We start from the raw sequence: 17,289 nt of genomic DNA, 5'->3' as shown, positions 1-17,289 counted from the left end.
CCATTTTCTACTTTGATTCTTCACATCAAAGTTATTTGCCTTCATTTTAACTTGTCCACTTCCACCAATGTTTCAGTATCTTTAGCCCTCTTTCTTTCCCTTCTATGGCTCCAGACATCACTTTCTTAAATATGTGAAGATCTGAAATATTCTTTGTCCTCTTTCAGCCAGTGTTTTTTCATGTTCCTGACCTCAATAAAGGATTGGAAATTGGCTCTATTCTAGGCTACTAAAGCTATGTTTTGAATTTTTGCTCTTCCATCCTTCTTCTGAAACACTGTTGCATCTTTCAACTTCTACTGCACCAACCTCAAAGCTACATTTTCTCTTTCCTCCCTCTCTCTTTCGGCTCCTCATTGCCTACCTCTTCATACCCGATGATGGGTCAGTCTCAAAACATTGGTTACCCATAACTTCCTGTGGATGCTGCTTGACCTGCTAAGGTTCTCCAGCACATTTGTTTATTTGCATTCAATCTTAGCATCAGCAGATTTGTTTAAGTACCTCTTCCATAACCCTCTTCTCCCACTTCTGATCCCACTCTTTTCCCCAGCTTCAGCCCAAATCTTCATCATTTTCCTTCCCAATCTCTTTCTCTCTGATGCTCAGTGGTCAGTTCTTGGTGTAGACATCACCTTTGTATTTCTGCACCCTGTTGAATTTCTATTCCATTGCCTCTGCCTCATCCCTTCACTAATGACTTCATCTCTCATCTCCAATACATTCCTTCCTTGTGGCTAGCCCTGCTTTAGCGTCTCTTGACCTTTTCTAATTGTTGTCACAACATCAACTCCCTTGAGACGACTTGACTTGCTTCACCCACTCAACCTCTGAGTGGTACTGTGGGCCCGATACCACAGAAGCTGAGCCCATGCCTTAATTCTATCTCTTCTTCCTTTCTTCACCTCATTCTTGGACATCTTGGAAACCCTCCATTCTTTGACATCTTTCAATTCCTAGAGATAGCCCTGATCTCATTTTCATGATGGATCATGTCCATCTTTGTATAGCTCCATCCTGACCATAAAAGTTAGCAGTCCAGTCACAAATTTATGTGGGAATAAAAAAAGAGTCAATGCAAACCACTTTTCTTGATGCATGCACAGATGATGTGGCTGTGTGGTGTAGAAAATGGTGGGATCACCTGTAGTCCGTAAACATGCACTTTTAATTAAAATGCAACTATTATGAGTTGGGGATTCTGATTTGTCAGGTGAGATTTTAATGCTTTCTGTGAACATGTTACTTTCAGTGCATTTTTATTCATAACCTGTGTGTCCATCTAGATGACATAGGACTCCAAAGAGCTGTAGGACAGAAGCTGACAGAAATAAAATTGCACTTGGACCTCTGAGGTACAAATAAATTGAAGTATGGCAGATGATTTTCAGCCTTTATTGTCTTCTGCCGTTGCCGATCAATCGCCTGATGTTGAACATGAAGGCAGCAAAGCAGAATTAAATTTAAGAAGGTAAGATTTAATCTCATTGGCCAAATAGCAGCTTAAATGTTTTACTTAACCTCTTCTTTTTTTCTTTGGCTTGGCTTCGCGGAATAAGATTTATGGAGGGGGTAAAAAGTCCACGTCAGCTGCAGGCTCGTTTGTGGCTGACCAGTCCGATGCGGGACAGGCAGACACGATTGCAGCGGTTGCAAGGGAAAATTGGTTGGTTGGGGTTGGGTGTTGGGTTTTTCCTCCTTTGCCTTTTGTCAGTGAGGTGGGCTCTGCGGTCTTCTTCAAAGGAGGCTGCTGCCCGCCAAACTGTGAGGCGCCAAGATGCACGGTTTGAGGCGTTATCAGCCCACTGGCGGTGGTCAATGTGGCAGGCACCAAGAGATTTCTTTAGGCAGTCCTTGTACCTTTTCTTTGGTGCACCTCTGTCACGGTGGCCAGTGGAGAGCTCGCCATATAATACGATCTTGGGAAGGCGATGGTCCTCCATTCTGGAGACGTGACCCATCCAGCGCAGCTGGATCTTCAGCAGCGTGGACTCGATGCTGTCGACCTCTGCCATCTCGAGTACCTCGACGTTAGGGGTGTGAGCGCTCCAATGGATGTTGAGGATGGAGCGGAGACAACGCTGGTGGAAGCGTTCTAGGAGCCGTAGGTGGTGCCGGTAGAGGACCCATGATTCGGAGCCGAACAGGAGTGTGGGTATGACAACGGCTCTGTATACGCTTATCTTTGTGAGGTTTTTCAGTTGGTTGTTTTTCCAGACTCTTTTGTGTAGTCTTCCAAAGGCGCTATTTGCCTTGGCGAGTCTGTTGTCTATCTCATTGTCGATCCTTGCATCTGATGAAATGGTGCAGCCGAGATAGGTAAACTGGTTGACCGTTTTGAGTTTTGTGTGCCCGATGGAGATGTGGGGGGCTGGTAGTCATGGTGGGGAGCTGGCTGATGGAGGACCTCAGTTTTCTTCAGGCTGACTTCCAGGCCAAACATTTTGGCAGTTTCCGCAAAGCAGGACGTCAAGCGCTGAAGAGCTGGCTCTGAATGGGCAACTAAAGCGGCATCATCTGCAAAGAGTAGTTCACGGACAAGTTTCTCTTGTGTCTTGGTGTGAGCTTGCAGGCGCCTCAGATTGAAGAGACTGCCATCCGTGCGGTACCTAGACAAGAAACAAAATATCCAGTACAAATGGATTTATAGTTGCCAGTAGTTTTAGAGCAAGTATTATTTATTTTCCTCCTTGGTTGGAGACCATATTTTGAATAATTATAAAAATTATTGCAATCAAGATTTTTTTCCCCTCTGGGTATTGACAAAATACCAATTGTTTACAGTAAGTCGAGAATGGACCTCTCATTGATTTTAAAAAAATGATACCCTTCCGTTCTTTTCACTATATTTTTTCTCAAAACTCTCCACTTTATTTTTGTAATATTATAGCCTGCACTTTTTTTATTATTGCACGACCTACTAAATTTAAATTAGTTGATTACCTGGATAACAAGCAAAAAAGTTTTTTTCACTATGTTAGTACATGTGTCAATAATCAATTAATTCAGCAGTGTAGATGCCAGTGTTGAGGTAATTCTAGTCATGATTAGACAGTCTTCTTATGTAGTGGTAGAAAAACACTCAGCTGTTGGAACTTTGACAAGGTTTTCACTTGGTCATTCTCTCCATTATTGGTTTAACTGTGATGAAGACATTATAGGATTAAATGTTTTTTTAAAAGAGATTCTTAAGCCATATTAACCAGTTATTATCCTTGATTGGTTGCAGAATTTGACTGCCATGGATTGTATAGGTTAGATTTAAATCTCTTAACATTCCAGTAATCATCTGTGTTTCACAATTTAGTGTTGCAGGACACTCAGGTACTTGGTCTAGGTTGCATGTTACATTTTAATATACTTTGTGATAAATGGGAAAAGTAGATACAAATTCTATTATCCCCTATTTTGATTAATTTGCATTTTCATTGATATTTTTAAATATTGAATGCGCTGAGGCTATATTTGCATCTATTGATTCTGCACTATTGAGCAAGAGCATAAACTCAGAGGTTGCTCATATATTGAAGGAGCAATGAGTATTAATTTTCTCTTGAGTGGCTTTGCCGTATTGTGTGAAGCTATGGATGTCTATGAAGTTTTTATCTGTTCCTGTATAAATGTAATCTGTTCTCTTGCCTTTAGGCCATTTTGTGTTCCACGCAACAACCTTCATGGCAACACACAAGAGCAGATCACAGCAGAGGCTTCAGCAATGAACAGCCGTATTCAGTATTACAGCAAATTGACCACTACACATAAAAAATTGGTAGTAGTTTTTTAATTTGCAAATATTTTTAATGAAACACAATGCACCAGAAAAAAGGTTAACTTTTACTGATGATTGGTGAACTTCAAATGATTGGGACATGCTATTAAAAAGCTAAACTGTCCACATCATCCTCTAATGGGTTTTGTATTTTGATGGTGTCTGCAATGTGCTGCATTTCATCTCTAATTCTTTATAAAACCTCTGAATAGCCATTACTGTGCTCCAACTCAATAAATGTTTCCATCCCTGACCATTGCCTCAACGATTGTCCAGAGAATCCTGCCCTTTGCTCGTAGTTGGGTTGGGTTACTGCTGTAACTTTAAGCCGCTCTTAGAATTTTCTTTGAAATTTGTTGAATGTGTTATCTTCTCACTGTTTGTAGTGACTATTTTTCTTTGGAATCGCTTGAGAAATTAGAATGTCATTGTTGTCTGTGACTCGTTCAAACAAATCTGTACTAAGGTTGAGTTTTCCATGATTTATTAAACATATCAGTTACTTCAGTATTACAAGCTGTTAAAACTTTGCTAGATAGTTCTAAAACTATGATTAAATGTTCAATAAAAGTTATCAGAACTCTTCTAATGTCTGCATTTTTGTTCAACAATATTTATCTCAAAAATGCAGAGAAAACTAGCTATAACCTTGAAGCAAACATGATACTTGGAAATAGCATGAAATGTGTCAAAATCTATTGGCTGCTTGCATTATTTCCTTGCAACTTGCATTTTAACCCTTGCAATGCGACTGTTGTATGTGGGAGTTTGTTAGGTTATGGAGTACAGTTCTCTTATGGTTCACTGTGTTTTTTGAATGCCCATTTTGAAGCTCTTGGCCACTTCTGAATCTGTCCTTTTCAGCATTGCACATTGGAGAACATTCTCAATGTGAAGATGGAACTTTGCTTCTTTAAGGGCTAAACTGTGATCACATATAACCCCAATATGAAGGATAAAATTTGTCTCCAGTTGTGATGAGTTAGTTGCTTTTCCTTGTGGTGTTGATTTTCTGAACATTTGCGCTACTTGCTGTGTACAGCTATATCTTTGTTTCTTTGGAAATAAAAATGGGAGTTAACTAAATTCAGGCACAAAAAAAGTGAACTTTTAAAATGATTAAGAAGGGGAAATGTCAAATGTGGAGGGCAGTGATGGGTAAGGGTATTCAAAATTTCAGCCTGGGCATTGGAACTTTTGATTGCTCATATTGGGGCAGAGAGAATGGAGAAGAGAATTATAGGAATAGAGAATTTTGTGGATGCAACTTCTGGGGATGGAGGTTACAGAAATGAGGAGGTATTGACCCAAAGAAGGATTTGAACATAAAATAAGAACTTTAATGAAAATAGGAAATATTCTCCAGATGTAAAACACAAAGGTCTGCAGACATCATGATTTGAAGTAAAAACATATGGAAATATTAACCATATGTGCACTAATGTGTATGGAGTGACCTCAATTTTCTTTTGTATGAGCTGCAGACTTGGAGACTTGTCAGCACACTTGGTAACAGCATTCAGAGTGAGGAATTGTTAGATTATTCATTTCCTGAACGTAGAACATTGTATTAATTGATAACAATAAGATTGCTAAGAATATAATTTATTGAAAAAATATAGAATTGCCTTAGAACATTGCTAAGAGTTATTAATATTTTTACAGGTGCCACCTCATCATGTAATTCCAACAGAAGAGGAAATTTATGTTTACAGTCCTTTAGGAAGTGCTCTGCAATTTGAAAGTAGCATAGATGGCCTTGGAAAGAATCCCAGCATAGTCACCATGTATGTACAAATTTTACATGAATAATCAAAAGTGTGATTACTGTTTCACAAAAGACTTTTGACTGGCATTTTGACCAATGGATCAGAATTATTATTGCAATATTTCATAAGGTATACAATGAGACTTGATGGATCGTTGATTCCACAAATCTCCCAGAATAATTCCATCATTCCTTTTCCCCACTTAATTCTTGGTATCTTTTTAAATTATGTATTTCTACCACCTGATTCTCCTGATAGTCGCTGATATTAGAGGTAATTTACAGCAGCCAATGAATTCACCATCCATGATGTCTGGAATGTGGGAGCAAACCAAAGCATCTTGGGAAATCCATGATCATGTAATGAACATCTTCCACACAATGCTGTTGGGGTGGAGGAAGATGAGGCAGTATTGCAGCTGGGGAGCTAGAGCTATGAAGAGCACTTACCCTTGCTGCTTCACCATGTTCCCTAAAATCACTTAATTTTGTTTATCATTGCATAAGCAGAAGATTCCTTCATTTAATGCCAGTTGATAAGTGTGTCTTAACGTTTTTTAAAAAAAGCAAACATAGCTCCCAAGAAAGGAGAAGTCATATGGAGTTGGAAGCTAATTGGGTGGCATGGGTTTCATGGTCCAGAAGGGCCTTCCACTGTGCTATATCAATAACTTTTTTAAAATCTTTATTTTTTTCAGATTTTCTATTTGGAATACCATGATGGGTACATCCATTTTGAGCCTTCCATGGGGATTGAAAGAGGTTAGATTCTTAAAACAGAAAAGTACACAGAACCGTAGACCATACAAAACACATTTATTAAGTCACGCTAGCGGGAATGAGTGATATTGATGTCAGGTAGACCATGTCACCCTTGTCAATATTGAATCTTATTCAAAGATCACAGTGAAATAGCACAGTATTTATATTATTTTTGACACCATATTTCTTCCAAGTTGATAAGCATTGCTCTTTGAATTTGTTTGAAGAATAATAAGTAATTTCCTTGCTAACACCAAACATTCTTTTCTTAAAAAATGTAAATGACGGACGTCAATCTGCCATTCACATATACAGTCAATGTTTGTTGAAACTTCATATCTTACAAACAAATGAATTCCTGTCTAGAAAGTCTTTATCACTGTAACATCCATGTCTGATGAGTATGAGTTTCAAGATTTTAATTAACACAAGTAAATCAAAAGTCTCGGAATTCATTAAGTTCTTAAGATTCACAAAGAAAAAGGAACTTTTGGTCAAGTTCAAAGGGAGACGCATAACTTGATACTGAGATGAGAAGTCTATGCCTTCTGTAGTAATCTTGACAGATTGCTATCGATCAGCTGTTTATCAGATGGGAACAGATTCTGTCAGATCGCTCTAAGTTGTTAATGTACCTGTAAACTTGTTCAACAATTCATTTGGGAAGTGGCTTTAAAAGTTAATTTAAATGATAATTTGGTAGACTGAGAACGCCAAGTCTTGTTCTTAATACGCAAAGTTTGTGCATTTTTTTCTAAATATTTGTTGCTTCCGGGTGACTCAAAAATAGAATCTTTACCTTGAGTTCAGAAAATAATACTTATTTTTCCCATTTAGGCAGGATTTACTTTTGGGATTATCTTAATCGTACTAATGAGCATGTTAATGCTATACTGTTGTTATCGAGTAGTGAAATCTCGACAGACAGTAGGTGTGTATTTTTTATTATTTTTGCAATAAGCTTGTTTCATTTGTATTGTGGTACAGCTAAATGCATCTTGCAGGGAAGTTATTTATGGTTAATGTAATGTACAGTAAATACATTTAATACATTAATACATCTGCATTAAGTTTAAACAGTTTAAAATACAAAAATACTATAATGTACTTGCACTGAACAAATTTCACTTGCTTGAATATATAGAGAATTTTATTTTCAATCATATTCTTTGAAGGCATTTAACCGTCGCTGCATCTCCACTTAGCCACCCGAAAGACGAACAGTGACATAGATAATTAACCCCCCTCCCTTAAGTTTACAGATAAAGCCAGATAATATACTAATAAAGATAAGAATCTTATTAAGTAGAGAGTGCATCTCTTACTAAGACTCTTACTAAGTAGGAAGCAAATGGCAAACGGCATCTTCAATCAGCTCTTCATCCTGGGTGAAGCCATTTTATTCAAAAACAACTTTATTCAAACAAACCTCTGCATACTGGGCAATTATATTCCATCACAATTTTATTCAAGCAGCTGCTATGAGCAAAGCTCTTCATTCTTGGCGACAGCATTTTATTTCAAACATAACTTTATTCCAACTTGATTCAAACAACTGCTACAAGCAAAGTACATCCAAGGCTGAATATCGACTCCAATCTTCTCCAAAGATTGGTGTTACTTCAGAGATTATTTACTTTTACAATTTTAAACTTTTATTTAATTTTAAGTTTTATTTACTTATTTATTTCTTCGATTTGTTTTTTTGCTGCCTGCTTGAGGTTGCTTGATAATAGGATTTTACTGTACTGTATATTATTGGTAACTGGTTTATCTTGTGATTGTTGCTACTACATTTAATGTCTTGAGAGAAAAGTTTTCACAAATGGTACAAAACTATCTTCTAGATGAAACTGAGGGTAATTCGCCACTTGGTATGCAAATGATTATACTGAGTCTTTTCTGAAGAAATAATCATTTTCTGCATAAATACAGTGATGAGTTTCCAAACTATTTGTTGCTCTTCCTGTGTGCTCTTTTAGCAGGTGGATGGTTCACCTTGATTTTAAATTCAATACAATCATTACAACAGTTGGCTAATATATTTTCCATTTAAGTATTTAACAGATCTTGTTTTTTTTAAATTCATGTGCTTATTTGTGGGTTCATTAGGTACAAACAAGAGCTTAATTATGTTTGTTATTAACAGGAATAACAGGAAGACTTCCAAGTAAAGGAAAATTGCACTAGTGTGCTTGGCATTTGTAGGTCAACCAATCATATCAACTACATTTTTGGTCTTTACATACATGGTTGTGAAACACCAAATTGGTACTTCAATGATTTTTAAATGAAATTGTAATTGGTTAATGTTTTGCAATGCCAATTAAAATAGTATCTTCAGTTAACCTTTCAGTTACTAAGATGGAGTTATTTAGCAAACAAAAAGCCAAAAACAGATGGGAGGTGGGGGGGGGGGGTGGGGGGGGTGGGGGGTGGGGGGCGGAAACAGACCTTGGGATATTTGTTTCAGTTCAAGTTGAGTGCCCCTTATCCGTAGATCTGAAGACCAAATTTGTTTTTTGGCACCAATGTGACGTCACAAGTGGAAAAAAATTAAATACCTCACTGGCCAGTGGTCCAGTCTTCTTTTCTCTCTAATTTCTCTTTATGGAGCCAGTTGGTGCCAGTTTGATTACAATAACAGTAGAAAAAATGAAATATTTGCTTCTGGCTGGGAAAGTGCCAAATCAAGCTGGGTCCAAGTCTTCAGCATTGGCTGAAGTCGAAGATGGCGACTCTATTCTCACCATCGGATGCGGTACCATCTGCATCGAAGAAGTCGTCTTGTGCAGGAGGGGAACTTCAGGCTCCTGGGCAGGAGTGGGAATGGCAGTGGGGAGGTCTTCTTTTGAAATAGAGATCAAGTTTTTTTGGGTAAATACTATTATTTCATGTGAATTTTCCACTTGTGGCATCATGTCAGTGCTCAAAAAGCACTGTTTGTTGTTGCTGGTTAACCACTGATACAGGTATTCTACTGATGCTACTGTGCTGCGTCGTTCCATTGTTCCAAAATCTGTAATATCTTTTGAAAAATCCATGCCATTTAAAAATGTGTACCTACAACTTTTTTACCACTTGTTTCTTGCCATGGGCTGCACAAACTGCAGCCATTAATTCCGTAAATAGTTGAAGTCCTTGTGAAATTAAATGATTAATATTGGGCCTAATTTATATGGGTGTTGGGAGACTTGCAGCATACTTGTTACTGCTTGCTGAGATGAAGTAGAAATTCTGTCTTGACCTTTATGGCTTGTTCAGTCCGGTGATGAGCCCACAATGTTTTTATGCAGTAGGCCAGCAAAGCTGGGGGGAAGTGGGGGTGGTGCTTGCTGTCAAATTGCATTGAAATGAACTATTGGTTTGAAGTCTTGTTTTATGGGGAAAGTTGAGGCTTCATCGCTCCCTGAAATTAATATGTTTTCTTTTCCCAAAGTTCATCTCGATACATCAAGCTGGGAATTTCCTGATGTCTGTAAATATTATTTTGGTTCCTTTGGCCAGTGGTCCAGTCTTCTTTTCTCTCTAATTTCCCTATATGGAGCCATGATTGTTTACTGGGTCCTCATGTCCAATTTCCTTTTCAACACAGGAATATTTATTTACAGTAAGTAAAAATGAAATGCCATACTTTTCTTTCATTTTGGACTTTGATCAGTTTATTCCAGATCTCTATAGTTTATTTCAACATGTTAACATTACAGTGATTATTTCAGAAACAAAAATAGTTTCAACTCTTATTTAATTTAAAATCTTATTTTTTTTCTTTTTTAACACTGAATGTTTTATTGTAAAAACAAAATAACTTGATTGTGATCAATCAGGGCTTTGTTGGTTTGTGTACACAAATTGATACGCAAAAAGATTTTAAATTATCAGGCAACTGGAAACTTAAGCGAGTCCAAGGAAGTATGTTTAATTATGGATAAGAATCTAACAATGGTTTCATCTCCCATGTTTCACTTGATTTTTTTTTTCAGATCATGTTCATAATATATCAGAAGAGAGTCCTGTTTTGAGTACAAATGGAAGTCATCAAGGTAGGATAGTTCGTTGACAAGATGTAATATATAGAATTTAAATATAAACTTCCTGTCATAAAACACATATTAATCCATTTAGTTAAAGCATGAGATCAGTGGTGGCATCATATTCGTAATGAAGTTTTTGATAATGCTCAACATCAACTAATTTTGTTAGTATTACAGTATCATGGTTAGGTCACAAATATAAATCTTTCCTAATAGGTCAATATATAATTAATTATTAATAGCCAGAACACTGGGAGCTAAATAGAGGCCAAATTATCCAATATCAGTATTAGTTTTACTTCAGGTAATGTGACCTATCATGAGGTGGAAGAAGGATATCAAATGAGAACTTCATTTTTGAAACCTGTATTGATGTCTGAATATTAGCAGGATGTTTATTTAACAAAATTTTTGTTTTTAATATTCTATTTCTGCTTATATTTCATGTATCTGCCAAATTCAAGGCTTGAGGGTATTTTGTGAACGAGTATAGAGAAATGAAATGTTGCTTTCTTTATCATGATACCTCTTGGCATAAGAGCAGTGAAATAAATAACTATTTTTTGGGAGTGTTCAAGTAACCTACATCTTTTATTTAAAAAAAATATACTGGGGCAGCATGGTTGGCGTAGCAGTTAGCACAATGTATTTACAGCGCCATTGAATGGGACTGGGGTTTGAATCCTGCGCTGTCTGTAAGGAGTTGTATGTTCTCCCAGTGACTGTGGGTTTTCTCCCAGGGGTTCCAGTTTCATAGAAACATAGAAGATAGGAGCAGGAGTAGGTCATTCGACCCTTCAAGCCTGCTCCACCATTCAACGAGATCATGGCTGATCTTAAAGTTCAGTACCCCGTCCCCGCCTTCTCTCCGTAACCTTTAATACCCTTATACTGAAGAAATATATCTAATTCCCTCTTAAATAGATTTAATGAACCTGCCTCTACTGCCCTCTGTGGCAATGAATTCCACAGATTCACCACCCTTTGGGTAAAGAAATTCCTCCTCATCTCAGTCCTAAATGGTTTGCCTATTATCCTCAAATCAAGGCCCTGGGTTCTGGATTTTCCCATCATTGGAAACATCCCATCTGCATCCATTCTGTCCAGTTCTGCCAGAATTTTATATGTCTCTATGAGATCCCCTCTCAATCTTCTAAACTCCAGCGAGTACAATCTCAATTTGCGCAATCTTTCCTCATAAGTCATTCCTGCCATTCCAGATATCAGCCTGGTGAATCGCCTCTGCACTCCCTCCATTGCAAGAACATCCTTCCTTAGATAAGATGACCAAAACTGCACACAATACTCCAGGTGGGGTCTCACCAAGGCCCTGTACAGCTGCAGTAAGGTATCCTTGTTCCTATACTCAAACCCTCTTGATATGAAGGCCAACATACCATTTGCCTTTTTAACCGCCTGCTGTACCTGCATGCTCGCCTTCAGAGACTGGTGTACAAGTACCCCTAGGTCTCTCTGCACTTCCCCATCTCTTAATCTATTGCCATTCAAATAGTAATCTGCCCTCCGGTTTGTATTACCAAAGTGGATAACCTCACATTTATCCACATTGTAGTGCATTTGCCATGTATCTGCCCAGTCCCTCAATTTATCCAAATCACACTGGAGCTTCCTGACCCCCTCTTCCGTGCACACAACCCCTCCTCCTAGCTTAGTGTCATCTGCAAATTTGGAGATATTTCATCCAATCCCCTCATCCAGATCATTAATGTAAATTGTGAACAGCTGGGGTCCCAGTACAGATTCCTCCCACCATTCAAAACTTAACAAGGGTGTAGGTTGATTGGGTGTAAGTTGGGCGGCACAGACTTGTGAGACGAAATGGCCTGTTAATGTTCTGTATGTCTAAATCAAATAAAAATAATACCCATAGTTTTATTCAACTGCTTTGCTAGAAGATAATTGGAAATAAGAAACAAACTCATATCGGATTCATCATGGAAAAAGTATGAATGCATTTTTCCCTTAATTCAATCCTGAAAAAAAAAATTCAAATTGAATACTTAAGCTCTGGAGCCAGAATTTGAGGTCTAATTTGAACAGGAAGCCAAGAATCCAAATAAAATGGTTGAAAGCAATTTTTGTTCTTTTTGTCATGAATGCACAATAAGTAGGACCTGCTAACTGAAGAGCACAGTACCCTAGTTCTGTTCATCTAACCTGGACAGTTTTAGCTCCATCACACTACCCACCCTTAGAAACATTGTGTCCTCCATGAAATCTACAACCTGCCCCTCAACATTATCCCTACTCCCCTCCTGAAGGATGTTTTCGACGTAGCTGGTCCTAGCATCCTCTCTCTATTAACAGTTCGCTGGCCACTAGTACTGTTCCAATTTGTTTCAAGTGTGCTATGGTCCAGCCCCTCCTGAAAAAACCCAACTTAGACTCCTCCACACCCAAAAGTTACAGACCTGTTTCCATTCCTGTCAAAAGTCCTTGAAAAAGTTGTTTAGCCAATTGTTGCCCCACCTACACCAAAACAACATATCAGAAAGATTTAAGACTGGTTATAAGGCCCACCATAATACAGAGTCGGCCTTACTAAAAGTGTACAATGACATGCTCCTTTCTACTGACTCAGGTGGCTGCACCATTCTAATTCTCCTGGACCTTAGTGCAGCGTTCGAAACTGTGGATCATGCTATTTTAATAGACAGCCTCCAGTATGGGGGTCAGTGTCAATGGCATGGCCTTGAACTGGTTTAAATTATATCTTAATGATAGGACTTTCTCAGTTAATATGGGCAAATTTTTGTCTTCCTCCGGGGTCCCACAAAGGTTTATTTTGGGCCCCATTCTCTTTTTATGCTTGCTTCCCCTTGGTCATATCATTCAAAATCATGGCATCTCTTTCCATTACTATCCCTTGAAACCAAACAACCAATCAAAGATAGCCAGCTTCACTAACTGTTTAGAGGACATAAAGTGTTGGATGGCTTAAAACTTGAAGCTAAATGAAGACAAATTTGAAGTTTTCCTATTTTGTCCCCCTAATTCTACCAAAATTATCTCCATTAATCTTGGTAACTTGTCCACCCTCATTAAACCCGACATCGATTCCCTTGGTGTGATATTTGATTTCACCTTCAAGTTTGACAAACAAGTGGATGCAATAGTCAAAGCTAGCTTTTTCCAGCTTTGTACTATTGCCAAAATCAAATTATTCCTTTCATTTAAAGATCTTAAAAAAAGTTATCCATGCCTTTACATTCTTCTGTTTAAGACTATTCTGTCAATTTACTTAGATTAAACAGTCTTCATTATCCCATCTGCAACTGGTTCAGAATGCTGCAGTCAGGCTCCTGACGGGTGCCAAGAAGAGGGACCATATCACTCCCATTCTGGCCTCCCTCCATTGGCTGTCAGTATGGCTCGGAATTGATTTTCAAGTTTTCCTTTTTGTCTATAAAATCCTTAATGGGCTAGCCTCCTGTTGTTTGCATTCGTGTGGGTCCCACAGGTTAAGAACCAGACCAAAGTGCAAGTACAAAGCACATGTTTATTTCAGGGATGGAATTGAAACAACAGGGTTGATATGTCAAGCAAACTTCTTAACATATACAATATGCAGGGGGTAAATATTCATTTTCGGATGACGAGGGGGAAACCAACAGAAACTGGGGAAGTTAAGAGAATACCCATTCAACAATCAGATCAAGGTGATATTACATGCCCCCACCCATTGACTGGTATGGACACGGCTCTGCTACCTAGCCTCGAGACTCACCCCAACCCAGTGCGGAAGGTGATACTTATATGCCATGAGGAGTCCAAAGAGGCAGAACAAAGGGGCACATGGTCCTTTATAGTTCTGGGGGCAAAGCTGGGGGGCCAATCGTAAGTGTCAGTGTGAGCCCCTTTGGTTGTTGTGGCCAATGGCTTGAAGCCAAGTGCAGGGGGTGAACTGAGGTGATTCACCTGGGCCAATTGGGTGAAGGTCAGGGCTGAATCTGGGTGGGCTGCCTGGACTGCAGCACCTGGTGATTTAGGTGAGCCAATTGTAAGGGTCACCTTGATGGCTTGGGGTGAGTCTTTGACCTTGATTGGGAGGTAGTGTGTCCTCCGAACAGGAGCGTAGCAGCACCACTCAGTGGTGGATGCTGCCTCTCCATTACACCCCCTCTTAGATCACGTATCTGCCAACTCCTTATTCCACTTCAAGACTCCTCAGGTCAGCTAACATGGGGCAATGAGAATGGGGCCTTGAATATATCATAAACTCAGGAGATTATGCCTTTGCTATTGCATCCCCCAAACTTTGGAAAAACATTTCTCCTATCAAATCAGCACCTTCCATCAACTCTTTTATATCCAGATTGAAGATGTACTCTTGTGCTCTAATCTCATATTCATTTTATTCTGTACTTTAAATAGTTGCCTAGGTTATGATGCCTTTTTGATCTGTACAGCACTTTGGTCAACATGAGTTGTTTTAAATGTGCTATATAAATAAACTATAAGGATTTGCCTTGATTCTTGAAGATTGTACCAATTTGTTTTTGCATAACTTGTTCTTCTGAATCATTTTCTTTGATTTCAGTTATTTGTCCCAACCCACCTGAAGTTCATGAAAAGAATTCCACTGACATGTCCTTCATCATAAGTAATGACACAGCCTTGCATGAGTTTCAGCAGTGGTGGAGTAAGACGAATGCTGTACCTTTCTACCTCATTTTCCTTTTATTGCCTCTCCTTTGCTTCAAATCTGCTTCATTCTTTGCAAGGTTCAATAATCTTGGTAAGTGTTCCATTAATATCTTGCTGAAGCTTTCGGAATTGGTTGAACGTGACTGTTGAATACATTTCTTAATCATTTGGTTTAAAAAATATATGCTGTTGTATAGGACGACCCCAGAAAGACTCAAGCCCAAAATGTCGGTTATGTATCTGCTATATAAAAAGATGTTGTTTGACCTGCTGAATTTCTCCAGCATTTTGTTTTTACTTCAACCACGATGTCTGCAGACTTCAGTGTTTTACTTCCTTTCCACCAAAAACGTTGGTTTTGAGTAATACCCTTTGTATAAGTGTAGCGTGAATAAAAGCTCTCATGACTGGAAAGAGAACAAATGTTTTAATTAGCTTATAACTAAGGGTAGGGTCTTACAGTGGTCTTCAGAAGAGCTCAGGGTTCAGGCAGGAAACTAGGGTTATTTATGGCTAGATGGGGGCGGAGCCAGCCATCAGTAAAACACACCACCAGTGAATCTCAGTTCATTGAATTCACCCCTTCCTGCAAAATTTGTGGTCTGTGAATGAAGACAGAGAACATTGATTCAGAGAAAAAATTCAAAAAATATACAGTTATTTACAAATTCAAGTGATCTGGAAATCCTGGTGGAGCATATAAGCACAGGAGGCCTTGGGTCTCCTGGACCCCTTGTGAGGGGTGGGCGGGGTCTCCAGCTTTACGGTGGAGGGGGATGTGGTTTCCTGAACCAGATCCCCGGAGGCCCTGACTGGAGGTGGCGAGAATGAGCTCTGTGACTGGCAGGGCATTTGAGGCAACGGAGCCTCTGTTCCGGCGGGTGCCAGGTTCCTGATGGAGACTGTCTTCCCTGCCATCCAGGTATTCCACATAGGCATACATGGGATTGGCGTGGAGTAGTTTCACCCTTTCTACCAGGGTATCGGTTTTGCTTCTCCTCAAGTGCTTCCTGAGAAGGACCGGACAAGGTTGGTGAGCCAGGTTGGTAGTGTAATTCCTGATGCTGACTTTCTCTCGAAATTGAATAGGAGTTGTGAGGAGTAACATTGGTTGCTGTACATAGTAGCAACCGGATGGGATGGAGCGCCATAAGAACTTCCTGCCAGTGTGAGTCTGGAAGGCCTCTTGACTTGAGGGCCAGTCAATATGATAGCCTTCCAGACCGTGGCATTTTCCTTTTCAACCTACCTGTTCCTATGGAGGTTTTAGCTAGTAGTCCTGCTGGATATGATGCCCCTTGCCAGCAAGTACTTGTGTAGCTCTTCGCTCATGAAAGATGAGCCCCGGTCGCTATGCCTATAGCCAGGATATCTGAACAGGGCGAAAAGGAATCTAGGGCCTTTATGACTGATGAAGTGGACTTGTCTGGCAAATGGGATGGTGAACGGAAAGTGGGAATACTCATCAATGAGAGAGAGGAAGAAAGTGTTCCCATTCGTGGAGGGGAGAGGTCTCTCAAAATTGACACTGAGCTGTTTGAAAGGCATGGATGTCTTAATCAGATGCACCTTTGCAGGATGGTAGAAGTGCAGCTTGCACTCCGCACAGACTTAGCAAGACCCGGTCATTTCCTTGACATTTTTCATGGAGTAGGGCAGATTGCACGCCTTGACAAAATGAGCCATGCGGGTAACCTCTGGATGGCAGAGCACATTATTTAGAGACCGTAGTTGACCGGTGTGTGCAGAGGCACAGCTTCCTCTGGATGAGGCATCTGGAGGGTCATTAAGGGCTCCTGGCCAATAGGCAATGTCATAATTTTAGGTGGACAACTCATTCGTCCACCTAGCAATCTTGTCATTTTTGATTTTTCCCCTCGACGTTATTAAGCATAAATATGACAGAGCCCTGGTCAGTGAGGAGCATATATTTCCCACCAGCCAGGTAATGCCTCCAGTGCCTCATGGCTTCTACAATGGCTTGAGCCTCTTTTTCCACAGAGGCATTTCAGAGTGTGTAGCCTTGCAATGTCCGAGGGAGGGAAAAATGCAACTGGCCTGCACGCCTGGTTGAGGGTAGCAGTCAGGGCCACGTCTGAAGCATTGCTTTCCACTGGAAAGGTACATTCTCGATCACCGCGTTTATGGTGGCTTTCGTAATGAGGTTTCTGAGATAGTTAAAAGCTGTTTGGGCTTCGGTCGAGAGGGGAAAAGAAGTGGCTTTTAACAGAGGTCAAATCTTATCAGCGTATTGAGGGATCCACTGGGTGTAATATGATGAAAAACCC

At 39.6% G+C, this 17,289-nt stretch overlaps 1 protein-coding gene across 8 annotated transcripts in view; it reads left to right on the top strand.

Annotated features, from left to right (window-relative positions):
• slc38a9 (solute carrier family 38 member 9) overlaps positions 1 to 17,289 on the top strand; it is an 85,234-nt gene that overhangs the window by 15,348 nt on the left and 52,597 nt on the right. For 7 of the 8 annotated variants that reach the window (XM_069924378.1, XM_069924377.1, XM_069924373.1 and 4 more), the window contains 8 exons: positions 1,287 to 1,471; positions 3,646 to 3,769; positions 5,435 to 5,556; positions 6,236 to 6,299; positions 7,137 to 7,230; positions 9,739 to 9,909; positions 10,283 to 10,342; positions 14,895 to 15,092. In XM_069924378.1, the coding sequence (XP_069780479.1) occupies positions 1,374 to 1,471; positions 3,646 to 3,769; positions 5,435 to 5,556; positions 6,236 to 6,299; positions 7,137 to 7,230; positions 9,739 to 9,909; positions 10,283 to 10,342; positions 14,895 to 15,092 (931 nt within the window). In that variant the 5' untranslated portion in view covers positions 1,287 to 1,373. The remainder of the gene's footprint in view (positions 1 to 1,286; positions 1,472 to 3,645; positions 3,770 to 5,434; positions 5,557 to 6,235; positions 6,300 to 7,136; positions 7,231 to 9,738; positions 9,910 to 10,282; positions 10,343 to 14,894; positions 15,093 to 17,289) is intronic. The other variant, XM_069924381.1, reaches the window with a different exon arrangement.

This window comes from Narcine bancroftii, chromosome 3, assembly GCF_036971445.1.
Source record: "Narcine bancroftii isolate sNarBan1 chromosome 3, sNarBan1.hap1, whole genome shotgun sequence".
Taxonomy (NCBI): domain Eukaryota; kingdom Metazoa; phylum Chordata; class Chondrichthyes; order Torpediniformes; family Narcinidae; genus Narcine; species Narcine bancroftii.
This window is presented reverse-complemented; position numbering and strand designations above follow the sequence as displayed.